The 13,397-nt window shown below is 40.5% G+C and overlaps 1 protein-coding gene across 1 annotated transcript in view; it reads right to left on the bottom strand.

Annotated features, from left to right (window-relative positions):
• The window catches only part of LOC127097147 (amino acid transporter AVT6A), a 46,727-nt gene that overhangs the window by 5,176 nt on the left and 28,154 nt on the right, over positions 1-13,397 (bottom strand). The window contains exons 2-3 of the mRNA XM_051035658.1: positions 856-1,008; positions 543-746 (exon numbers count right to left, since the gene is read on the bottom strand). Coding sequence (XP_050891615.1) covers positions 543-746; positions 856-1,008 — 357 coding nt within the window. The remainder of the gene's footprint in view (positions 1-542; positions 747-855; positions 1,009-13,397) is intronic.

Genomic DNA, 13,397 nt, shown 5'->3' on the forward strand with positions numbered 1-13,397 from the left:
CGTTACCATTTCATAAGAGAATGCATCGAGAAGAAGAAGGTGAAGTTGAAGTATGTGATGTCTAGAGATCAAGCTGCCGACATTTTCACCAAGCCACTCAAATTGGAAACTTTCGTGAAGCTAAGGAATATGCTTGGAGTCACAAATCAAGTTTAAGGGGGGATGTTGAAATATTAAACTTGATTTGGGCCTAATTTTATTATTTGATTTTGGACTTAGTTATTTGGGCTTAGTTTATATTGGATAATGTTTCTAGAAAAATCTTGTAGTATTTAGAGTATCTAGATATTTCTTAAGATTGTAATATTCTCTAGAATACTCTTTGAATATCTAGAGTTGAGAACTCTCTAGAATTAGTGTGTCTAGAGTTCTCCTTAAAGTACTATAAATAGAGATGTAATCCAACACTTTTGAATCAAGCAAAAATACAAAGTTCTCTCTTCCATAAATAATTCTCCTACCTTCCAAGTTTTTATTCAACCCTCTAATATTCCCACACACTTTTCCTAAACACAAAAGGGTCTATTTCCAACAGTACTGACCGTTATGATGACAGATGTAAGCAGTGACGAGTATAGGGATGGTAGTGAAGAGTTTCCAAAAGGATTCATCGTCTGTTAGTTTAGGCATTAAGCGTGGCATAGTAATGCTTCCATTAACAAACTTTAGAATTGCAAGACCTGCTGTTATCACCACAAACACAATAGCCAGTGCCACTGATAATGCTGAAGTGTACCTCAGTGAATCTGATATGTATACCATAAAATAGATCAAGAATTATGTAACATATTATAAACAATAATTATAAGAATTTTTAGATGAATATATATATTTTTTAATCTTAATTGGACGTACCTACACGTCTAAAGGATGCGAGAGGGATAAAAACAAAAAGTGTTGTGAGAAACAATAAGATAGGACGCGTTGACCAACAACGTGGACCAAACCATTCATCTAAAACTCCTGAATAGTGAACTCCTTCTGACCACGTTCCCGAGAACACATCACCTGTTATTGTAACATAGTACAATAGTGTTAAAAGAAATAGATTTTTCGAAGAAATTTTTTACACTGCATAACAATTAATTTTAAAAAAAAAAAAAAAATTTCAAAATAACGTAACATATTTATTGAATACAATTCAAATAAATTTTGAATAAATTGAGATGTAAATTGAATAATAAATTACTGCACTTTAATAAATATAAAAGTTATTATTCTAAATAAACTTTTGAACAAAATCTATTTATATTTATATATATTTTTAACTTATCAAAATAATTGTTTTGTTTGAGAAAAAAATAAATATTTAATCTGTCAATTTTTTAAGATCTCCAATTTATCAATTTTTACGGTTTTGACGATTCTCATTGGTTCAATAATTTATCTGATTCAACAATTAGATTAAACTATGATCTCTTCGACCGGTTTGATCAGTCAATTCAATCCTAATATATAGCAAGGAATATGTGTTAATCTTATTATCTTATGATGTCTTTTTTTCCGAGAGACATTTGAAAATATATGGGTATTATATGCTTTTCGTTTCCTATGTTTTTAACCTCTAAAAAATTCATAAAATTAATATAAAAAATAGAATTCTGAACCTCTAAAAAATATTGATTAAAATATTTTTAAAAATTTAGAATATGAAGTGTGTTTTTGAGGTCTATTCTAAAATTTGGACTCTTTCAATATATCACTCATGTCTCGAAATAGAAATTCTTATTCACAACCCGGTATCTTTTCTAGGGAGACGTTCTTTACATCCTTGGTGTTGTCTCCCACACTCTTGAAAATTTGAAAATATCTTCATTTGTTTGGAGATGCATCTTCGGACGCATTCAAAAGCACATCAAAATGAGCTTTTATGAGATTCACCCCAGTTAAAAAATAGTTTGAAGATGCATCATCGTATACTATTTGGGTGTATTTGGAGACGCAGCTCTGAAATATCTTATGCACTCATTTATATGATTTTGTTATTCACTCAACTGATTTAAAAACAGGTCAGTGATATTTCCGGAGATGCATATCCAAATGTGCCTAACCTGATTTGATAAAATACCTCCCTGTAAGGTAACAACAGTGTTTCCTACATCGTATGCATTACTTTGTAAGTATCACATAACCAAAAATGTGAGAAGTCGAGTAAAACCCGTGGTTGACATGAAACAAGTCAAATGTGAAGATGGAAAACTTGTCAAACTTGGTGTTGTAGTGGAAAATATAATGGATGCATCAAATTCTATAGTAAATTCTTCCACAAAAGAATTATATGTCGACTCTGTTCTAAATTTCAGGAGTGTGTATGCGTTATATCCATATTTGCTGAAATATGTTGAGGGAACTATTCTGGACCAGGTAAAAAAGATGATTGTTTATGCATGAACCAATCAAGTTCGACACTTTAGCAAAACAACAACTAATAGAGTTGAATCTGCACATTTTAGGTGAAGAATTAGTTAAGAAACAGTAAAGGTGATTTTTGTTAAGACTCAGACGCCTTGGGCCAAATGCCTAGAAACTAACATAATGAGATACAAACATCTTTTGGTCGGAGCATTACTGCGTTAGAACACCTTTTCAAAGACGACGTCCTTTATTCTCAATTGGTTGGAAACACACCTCAGGTGGCTTTGAATTTTATTTTTCACGAAACCACGCGAGCGGATATAACAGGTTCATATAGCTCAAAGTGAGGATGTACATTCAGGAACTTACAGTCTTCCATGTGCTTGTTTAAGTTCAAAGAAGCTAAAGCTTGAAAAAAAGATTCGTATGGAATAAATTTGCACTCACTAGTGTTAGATGCCCAAAAGTGCTTATTTGAGCTATCATATGTGGGCATCTTTCACTCTATTTCCCTGCTAAAATTGTCAAAATCACCTTGGTTTTTGATGAAATGCATTACATTGATAAACAAGCTTGGTGCCTTTGATTTGTGTGTTATTGTGCAGAAAGAAGGCATGAAATAATTGAAATTGAAGACACAAGAAAGTTGGCAAAGGAACCAAAGCAAACAAGCATTCATCAGCCTGCTCGCTAGGCGAGGGCTGTGGCGAAGCACTGGTTCGCTACGCGAGCGCCAAGCGAAAAGCTCCAGTAAATTGTCAATAAATTCGCCAGGCGAGCTGACAGCGAAGGTGGTAGCGAGTTCGTTCTGTTTTGGTGAAAAGCGCAGCCAGCACTCACTCGCTAGGCGAAGCTCTAGCGAGTCCCCAGCGAGCATTCCAGTAGCAAAACCTCTCAACCTCGCTGGGGCGAAGGTTGAAGCGTGTCCTTCGCTAGGCGAAGGTATGTTCGCTAGGCGAACATGACAGTTCAGCAGACCCTGTTTCTCTGGGCGCAGGTGCCTTATGTGCCCATATTAGACCCTCGCTAGGCGAGCCATTCTGCTCGCCTAGCGAGCATGACAGCCCAGCAGAGGTCTATAAGTAGCAGGTGCCACTTTTGAGCACCATACCTCATTTTTACCAACTTTTTCCACTTTTGTACTTTGGAGAGATATTTTACAGCATTGTTCTAGGGGATCTTTTATGCCCTAATTTTCATTTCTCTTCATCTTAGAACCATCTTCTACAAAAAGAAGGTGGATTCCCATCCAACTTCGATTATCCGACTTGGATGTTGATCAACCTTCTTTCCTTACTTGCCGACCAAGCTACCATGAAAATGAGTAGCTAAGTCATCCATTTGTCAAGGTTAGATGTAGGTGATTACTAGCTTTGTGTGTAAATGTAAGGATCCTCATATGTAAACTCTTTAATGGTAAATATATGATGAAAACTTTGTTTCTATTTAAAACTCTTTGTGTTGGTTTATGATCGAGAGATGTTTACCGACTCTTGACCTAGGTTTTCATCCAAACTTGTTTGTTAGCTAGAGATAGTAATGAATGATTTTGTTCACCATAAGGTTGAACCAAAAAGTTGTCATTTTGATAGATTGTGTTCGAGAGAAACAATGGATCAAAATGGCAAAACTCACAATGTGTGTTCGAGAGAAACATATTGAGAGGACTTTGTGAAATGATTTATCATCTAAAGGAGTTTATAAGATTGTTGACCGAGCAAATACATGCAAAGTGATCATTGAAACCTAACTTTGGCAATATTTCTCATTTATTCAAACCAAAACTTTTACCGCAATTTATTACTTTTTATGCAAGATAACTTGATTAAAACCAAAACCCTATTGTTACATTGAGCTAAGATTAATACAACCATCGAACGGCGGTGATATCTTACAATCCCTGTGGATACGATAACAAAAACCCGACACGAAATATACTTTCAACAAAATGGCGTCGTTGCCGGGGATTGTAAATTGATATTGCGAGCATCGCAATGGTTGTTTAAGTTTTAGCTTGTGAATTTTTGACTTGTGCTTGTAATTTGTTTGGTTTAGTGTGCAGCTTACGTTTTATGCGAGGGCAAATCCCTGTGGACGAACTTCTTTTTGATCCTGAGATCGAGAGAACCGCAAGGAGGCTTAATAGCAAAACAAGACGTAGGAGGCAACAGGCTAGGCAACGCTAAGAGCAAGGAGAAAGTTATTCAACCACAAATCCACCACCATTCATACCAAACATGGAGCCACCACCGCCACCTATTTCTACTCCATGCATCAATAGTCCAAGGAACACCGCTCAGTTTGCCAACCACACAGGAAGGCAAGCTGAGATGAAAACGGGAACTCTGAATTTATTATATGGGAGTCCATTCACCGGAATGGACCATGAAGACCCATTTGCTTTTCTCACAAAATTTTATGAGATAGCATTGGCTGCCGGAGTGGATCAGGCTCAGGAGCTTCCGTTGTTCAGACGATTATTTCCCCACGCTTTGCTCGGTAAAGCAAAGGATTGGTACCTAGATCAAACACCAGCCGTAATGACAGACTGGAACGTGTTAGAAGAGAAATTCATTGAAAGATTTTTCTCCCATAACCGATTCATGGAATCAAAGACGGCCATCTCGGTGTTTTCTCAAGGAACCAGTGAATCATTAAATGAAGCGTGGGAGAGATTCAAGTCCATGCTGAGGAAATGTAAAGGGCATGGATTTGATGAATTGACTCAAATCCATATCTTCAGAAATGGACTTCAACCAAACTGCAAGACGTTGTTGGATGCCACCTCGGGTGGCTCGTTGATGTCAAAAAGTGCCGAAGAAGCCACAAACATTATCAATCGAATGGCTTTAAATGATCTGCAGAGTCAAAGTCGTGGAAATTCTTTGAAGAAGGCGGGAGTGCTTGAGCTTGGGACGAATGATGCCATCCTTGCCCAAAACAAGCTCATCTCACAATAAGTGGAACTCTTAACGCAACAAATCAAAGAGTTAAGAGAACCGTCAAAAGCTAAACAAATAGCTTGTTGTGAACTTTGTAAAGGTGAACATGACACCGGATTTTGTCCACCTCCCGGTTTTGACGAAGTAAACTACATGGCCAATCAACGGGACTATCAACCGAGACAACAACAACAACAACAACAACCTTATCAACCGCACCCTCAAAATCAACAACAACAATTCCAAGGGAACCAAGGGTTCCAACCTAGGAGTAACTATTACCATAACCAAGGTTATGGAGGTGGTTCTTCTAGCCGTCAAAACCCTCCACAAAATCCGTATCAATCTCCACAACCGCCGGTCGTCAATTCTAAATTGGAAGAGACATTGACGCAATTCATGCAAATGTCAATGGCCAATCAAAAGAGCAATGACGCGGCCATAAAAAATCTCGAGACTCAAGTTGGGCAACTTGCCAAGCAACTCGCGGAACAACAAACCGGTCCTTCCTTTTCGGCAAACATGCAAACAAATCCTAAGGAGCATTGTAAGGCGATTATGACGAGAAGTGGGAGGGAGTTGGGTAGTGAGAATAAAAAAAGAGTTGAGAGTGAACAAAGAGAGAAAGAGAAAGAAATTGAGGAGGAAATAGTGGAGGAAAATGTTGATGGTGAAGTAGGAGTGTGGAGTGATGAGGAAGAAGTTGAAAAGAATAAAAATAATGGTGAAGTTGAAAAAGAGAAAGGTGTGGAGATGGAAAAAAATACAAGTGATGAGGTAATAAGGGAGGTAGTGAAAAAGCCTAGATGGAAAAGTGCTAGAGTTGCAAAGGGAAAGGAGGTAGTGAGCGCTACTCCTATCCAAAACCTTCCTTATCCTCATGCTCCTTCCAAAAGGGAGAATGAACGGCATTACGCCCGGTTCATGGATATTTTTAAACAGTTGCAAATCAACATTCCGTTTGCCGAAGCCTTGGAACAAATGCCTAAGTATGCCAAATTCATGAAGGACATACTAACCAAAAAGCGGAGGTATACGGAACCAGAGACCATCGTCCTTGATGCGAGCTGCAGTGCCATTATTCAAAGGACGCTTCCTAAGAAAGAGGTTGATCCGGGAAGAGTTACATTGCCAGTTAAAATTGGTGACGTGTATGTCGGGAAGGGACTTATTGACTTGGGGTCGAGCATTAATCTTATACCTTTGTCGATTATCAAGAGGCTTGGCAACATTGAGATTAAGTCCATCCGAATGACGTTGCAATTGGCGGATAAATCGACAACCCATCCTCATGGCGTAGCCCAAGATGTTTTGGTGAAGGTCGACAAATTCTTTTTCCCGGTCGATTTTATTGTTATTGATATGGAGGAAGATGATGATGCTCCGCTCATCTTGGGCCGACCATTCATGAAGACCGCGAGAATGATGATAGATGTTGATGACGGTTTAATGAAGGTGCGAGTTCAAAATGAGGAAGTCACATTCGATCTATTCGAGGCAATGAAGCATTCCAAAGATAGAAATGATAGCTTTCGCATCGATGTGATCGAAGACGCTATTATGGAGGTTTCAAAGCATATTCATGAGATATCTCCTATGGAGTTAGCTCTTGACGACTCATTGGAGGTTTTCACTATGGAAGAAGAGCTAGCTCTTGAGGAATGCTTAAAGGAACTTGATAGTTTCGACGACCTACAACCATGGGAAGTAGAGGAGGAAAACTTGAAGAAGGAGGTCATTGACGAAAAAGCGCCAATTGAATTAAAAGTGTTACCTTCGACTTTGAAGTATGTGTTTCTAGATGAGACCGAGGCAAAGCCGGTCATCATAAGCAACCTTTTGACAAAAGAAGAAGAAGCCCGTCTAATCATTGTGCTAAAAACCAATCAAGAAGCTATGGGTTGGACTCTTTCCGATCTAAAAGGAATTAGTCCATCCTATTGTATGCACAAGATTTTGATGGAGGAGGATTTCAAGCCGGTAGCTCAACCACAACGCCGCTTAAATTCTACCATGAAAGAGGTTGTTCGAAAGGAAGTTGTGAAGCTGTTGGATGCGGGGATGATTTACCCGATCTCGGATAGTCCGTGGGTTAGTCCTGTGCACGTTGTTCCGAAGAAGAGTGGAATCACCGTAATCCGAAATGACAAAGACGAATTGATCCCGACTAAAGTTGCCACGGGGTGGAGAATGTGTATTGATTATCGGCGGTTGAATACCGCGACTCGAAAGGACCATTTTCCACTCCCATTTATGGATCAAATGCTCGAAAGACTATCGGGCCAACAATACTATTGTTTTTTGGACGGCTACTCCGGGTATAACCAAATTGCGGTTGACCCGGTTGATCATGAGAAGACGGCTTTCGCGTGTCCGTTTGGAGTGTTCGCATACCGAAAAATGCCCTTTGGGCTGTGCAATGCACCGGCGACCTTCCAACGATGTGTCCAAGCCATTTTTGTCGACCTGATAGAGAAAACAATGGAAGTCTTCATGGATGACTTCTCGGTATTCGGTGGGACCTTTAGTCTATGCTTGGCGAATTTGAAAACGGTGTTGGAAAGGTGTGTGAAGACCAATTTGGTGCTTAATTGGGAGAAGTGTCACTTCATGGTGACCGAGGGGATCGTGCTAGGCCACAAAGTCTCTAGAAGGGGGCTTGAAGTGGATAGAGCTAAGGTTGAAGTAATTGAAAAATTACCCCCTCCGGTGAATGTGAAGGGCATCCGTAGCTTTTTGGGGCACGCGGGGTTCTACCGGCGCTTTATCAAGGACTTCTCAAAGGTGGCTAAGCCTTTGAGCAATTTGCTCGCCAAGGACCAGGTATTTCTCTTCACCGAAGATTGTTTGCAAGCTTTTGAGGTTTTAAAAGAAAAATTGGTTACCTCTCCAATAATAGTCGCTCCCGATTGGAATGAAAATTTTGAACTAATGTGTGACGCGAGTGACTATGCTGTTGGAGCGGTACTTGGCTAAAGAAAAGACAAAACTTTCCATGCGATACATTGTGCGAGTAAGGTTCTTAACGAGGCTCAAATAAATTATGCCACAACGGAAAAAGAACTACTTGCAATAGTGTATGCGCTAGAAAAGTTTAGGTCTTATCTTATAGGGTCTAAAGTCGTTGTGTATACCGACCACGCGGCGATTAAATATCTGCTAACCAAACCGGATTCGAAGCAAAGGCTCATCCGTTGGATCCTCTTGTTACAAGAATTCGATGTGGAAATCAAAGACAAGAAGGGGTCGGAAAACTTGGTAGCGGATCATTTATCCCGATTAGTGAACGTGGAGGTTACCGCGTCTGAAAAAGAAATCCGGGAAGAATTTCCTGATGAAAAACTGTTTAAGGTTCAAGTTAGGCCGTGGTTTGCAGACTTTGCGAACCACAAGGCTAGTGGTTTTGTGCCTGCCGACCTAACTTCGAACCAAAAAAGGAAGTTCCTTTCGGATGCGAAGTATTATGTTTGGGATGACCCATACTTGTTTAAGTTGGGTAGTGATAACCTATTAAGGAGATGCGTAACTGGTGATGAAGCCCAGAGCATCCTTTGGCATTGTCACAACTCGCCTTATGGCGGACATTATAATGGGGTTAGAACGGCCACTAAAATTCTTCAATCGGGATTTTATTGGCCAACTATTTTCAAAGACGCACATACCCATGCGCAAAGTTGTGACAGTTGCCAAAGAAGCGGTGGGATAGGTAAGAGAGATGAGATGCCTCTCCAAAATATCCAAGAAGTGGAAGTATTTGATTGTTGGGGCATAGATTTTGTAGGACCTTTCCCACCCTCTTATGGGAATGAGTACATGCTTGTCGCTGTCGATTATGTCTCTAAGTGGGTTGAGGCGATTGCCTCACCTCGGGCGGATGCCAAAACGGTGATAAAATTTTTGAAGAAAAACATATTCTCCCGTTTCGGAACCCCCCGAGTGTTGATAAGTGACAGAGGGTCACACTTTTGTAATGCACCTTTGGAAACTATTTTAAAACATTACGGTGTATCGCATAGGGTGACAACTCCGTATCACCCTCAGGCTAACGGGCAAGCTGAGGCCTCTAATCGAGAGATTAAGAGAATCCTCGAAAAAACCGTGTCTAATTCAAAAAAGGAGTGGTCCCAAAAATTGGACGAAGCATTATGGGCCTACCGTACGGCCTTTAAAGCTCCAATTGGCCTAACTCCCTTTCAATTGGTATTTCGTAAAACTTGCCATTTGCCGGTTGAATTGGAGCACAAGGCCTTGTGGGCCCTAAAGTTTTTAAATTTTGAGCATGAGTTGGCCGGTAACAAAAGGAAAGTGCAACTACTGGAGTTGGAGGAGATGCGCAATGCCGCATACCACTCAAGTTGGTTGTACAAGGAAAAGGCAAAGAAGTATCACGACAAGAAGCTCCGTAACAAAGAATTTGTGCCCGGACAATTGGTCCTATTGTTCAACTCCCGGTTGAAATTGTTTCCCGGGAAGTTGAAATCAAAATGGTCGGGGCCATTTCGGGTGAAAGAAGTAAAGGAATATGGGGCTATTGTCATTGAAGACATAGACCAGAAAGATAGTTGGACAGTGAATGGCCAACGATTGAAAATTTATCTCGGCGGTCATGTGGATCGCGAGAGCTGTGCTCTACCGCTCGATGCTCCTCTGTGAGCATCGCACCGTCGAGCTTAGCCGACGTTAAACAAGCGCTTGTTGGGAGGCACCCCAACATTGTAAGTATTTACTGTTTTTGTGTTGTGTTGTGTTGGGTTACCTTGTGATAAAACTGTTCTGGATGAACTTGCAAGTGCTGCATTTGAAAAAAGCACTTGCTGTCATGCTCGCTAGCAGCTCGCCAGGCGAGGCAGTAGCGAGCAGGTTCGCTAGCTGCTCGCTAGGCGAGGCAGCAGCGAGCGCTGCATGACAGTTTGTATTTAAATCTCAGCAGGGCAACCATTTTGCCCCAAACTCAAAAATTTTCTGTACGGCTCTGCTGAGGAATTTTTGATAAGCTCTTCACACTCTCTCATTTGCATCTCTATCACCAACACTTGCTCTATTCGGTCATTTGCAAACTCTACTCTCTTCACATTTCCGAATCCGTGTAACTAAGGTTTGCTCTACTACATTTTTCTTGTTGTTTGAATTCTAAATTTCCAATATGAATAGCAATTAGGATGAGTGGAGTATGGGAAACTTTAGCTTTGCATGTGGTATTTAGGGTTTTGCAAATTGGGATTTTAGGTTTAGGAATTGGGGATTTTTAGGTTTTGTATGCAAATAGGTAATCCCCAATAGCATAGAACGATTATTTACTTGATATATCATTAGGTTCTGATGTTGGAACCAATTGAGTATGGGTTTTGGGGGAGAACCATCTGAACATGCTGAAAAACCCCAAAACCCGTAAGGTTCGCTAGCACTCGCTAGGCGAGCCTGGGGCGAGCGTTCGCTGCCACTTCGCTAGGCGAAGGAGCAGCGAGCATGGCAGTCTTTTAAATTATGCTTTGATGTCTAATCTGTTTGTTTGGTGTGTGTTGTTTCCTCTCATATTTTGCAGAATGGAGTCAAGGTCTGGAGCGGGTAAGAAAAGAAAGGGAGCAGCTACTTCCCGGACCGTGCCTATTCAATTCGATACCGACAAGTTTGTCGGTCCAAAACAGGCTGCACGGTACATCGCTCTGGAGAAGCGAAAAATACTTCCAGAGAAGCGATTTCTGATCAACCCGCAGGGCACTTACAGAAATTTTGCCGGGTTGATTGACGCGAAGAAATGGGATAGGTTGATTAATCCCTTAGAGCATTACGACATAGCGACAGTGCGTGAATTTTATGCTAACGCACTACCCGACGACGACGAGCCCTTTACTTGGGTATCTAGAGTTGCCGGGCGTCCAATTCCATTTGACCGGGATGCTATCAACCGAATCCTTGGGGAACCGCTCCAGCTGGGAGCTGAAGAGAGAGACCAATACCACATTGACCTAAGGCTTCACCGTGATGTTCCAGCCATTACTGCCGCCCTGCTATTAAGCGGGAAATCAGTTGAGCTGAACCCATCTGGGGTTCCAGTGAGGTATCGCCGGGAGGACATGACTCCCATGGCTCAGCTGATACTGCTTTTGGTTTTGACCAACATCCAGCCAAAGTCCCACACCTCTACAGTGCCGATCCCAGTGGCACATTTGGTCCATTCCATCCTCACCAATGTCGAGATCGATGTGGCGAGGATCATCGCAAATGAGCTGAAGTCCGTGGTCGAGAGCGGGCTTAAGTCGGGGGCTCGTGTTAATTGTCCCCTAGCTTTCCCGTGTTTGATCATGAGTTTATGCGTTCAGGCAAGGGTGAGACTTCCGTCTCGGGGTCAGGTAAGGATCCCGTCACCTATCGATGATCGGTATGTGGCCAAATATTGTAGAGCAAAGACTACCAGTGGCAGTGCTGCCTCAGGAAGTACTCGGGCTTCTGATGGTCCTAGTACTTATACTCCTAGAATTGATCCATACGTCCAAGCTGTGTGCAATTACAATTTGGAATGGATGGCGGCATCCCAGAGAGCCATGTTGGATATGCACGACTCTATGCAGCGGTTGCAGCTGCAAGGAAGTGGTGCTCATGCTTTGATGACGCGTGAGCAGTTTCTGCTTCACGCCAACTGGCCTGTGGATACGCCAGTGTATAGTGAGGGGGTGGGCGCTGATGGTGATGATGCTGATGATGATGATGATGTTGATGATGAGGCTACCGGTTCTGAGGCCGGTAGCGAGGAGGAGTCCTGAGCCCTTAGTGGGTTAAGTTTTTGTATTTTTTCAGTTTTTATGTCATTTCTATTTGTATTTTCGGATTTTGTATCTTGATTTTGGTGTTGTACTATTGGGGTGTTTTGTCCCCCATGAACAAATTTATATTTTCAGTTAATGTTATTTATTTATGTTTTTAATTTTGTGTGTTTAATAAATTTTTGGTTGATTAAGTGGCAAACCCTTCTAGATTGGTTGCTCCTCAAGAAGTACCCAATGAAGGTGCATCCGAGCTTGGATGGCAATGATAAGAATAAACAAGTGAATGAGGCTAAGGTACATGGTTACCTTCGGCTAGAATTTTAGAATGCATTAGGAACTTTACTCTTTTTGGTAAATTGAATATTGTCTTTTTGCAACATAATTGAATGAATGTTTCATCTAGAACTTAAAACCACAAATTGTGAGGAAACCTCCAGTGTACACTTAAATGCTGGATTCTAATAAGTTTTGTTGATTCATGAGATTCATGCTTTGTCTTTTATTATTGTGAAATTGTGGAAGCAATTAGAAATGATCAAGGCACTTGTTTTCTTTTGAGCACAACTACATCCAAAAACAACTTACCTGTGAGCAGAGAGAGTATTTGTTAACCCCTTTGAGCTTAAACAGTTGAATCTCGGCTTGAAATAAAGCGAGATCTCAAAAATCTTTTTTTTTACAACCCGGAAAATCTTGATTATTGTTCTTTTGCCGTAAAAAGTTAAGAGCATTCACTTAGGGTGAGTAAGAAATAAGTTGGGGAGAACGAAAAAGAATTGGTAAGTACCACAACTCTTGAAAAAGAAAAGAAAAACCGAGCAAGCATAGAAAAATATATGTATAGAAAATATAAAAAAAAAAACATCTGTTTTGTATATTTGATGTGATAGAAAAGAACAAAAATAGAAAGAATGAAAATGAATGCTTGCTTGGAAGAAAAATAGTGAAAAATAAAAATTGAGTTGTGGAATATGTGTTGTGAAGGTTTCAAATAAGAAACAAATGAAACAAAGTCGAGTAGTGTGAATAATACTGTGAATGTCTCTTTTGCATCGGCACTTTCGTTTCAAAGGCCTTAGAAATGACCCTTGTTTGTTAACCTAACCAAGCTTCAACCGAAAAGCCCTTAGTGATCTTTATGCTTCCACAGTACCATTTATAATTGTTAGACATTGTATGAATCTATTTGATTTCTTCATTGTTTGTTAGAGAGTGAGATTAATCCCGCGGTTGCAAACGCGTAAAATCTTCATTCCTTATTCGAAGAGGAGAGATAGGATGATTCATTCAGAATAGTACTGTTGTAGATAGATAAATATTTTGCATTGCTATTTAA

The sequence above is a fragment of the Lathyrus oleraceus genome, chromosome 6 (assembly GCF_024323335.1).
Source record: "Lathyrus oleraceus cultivar Zhongwan6 chromosome 6, CAAS_Psat_ZW6_1.0, whole genome shotgun sequence".
Taxonomy (NCBI): domain Eukaryota; kingdom Viridiplantae; phylum Streptophyta; class Magnoliopsida; order Fabales; family Fabaceae; genus Lathyrus; species Lathyrus oleraceus.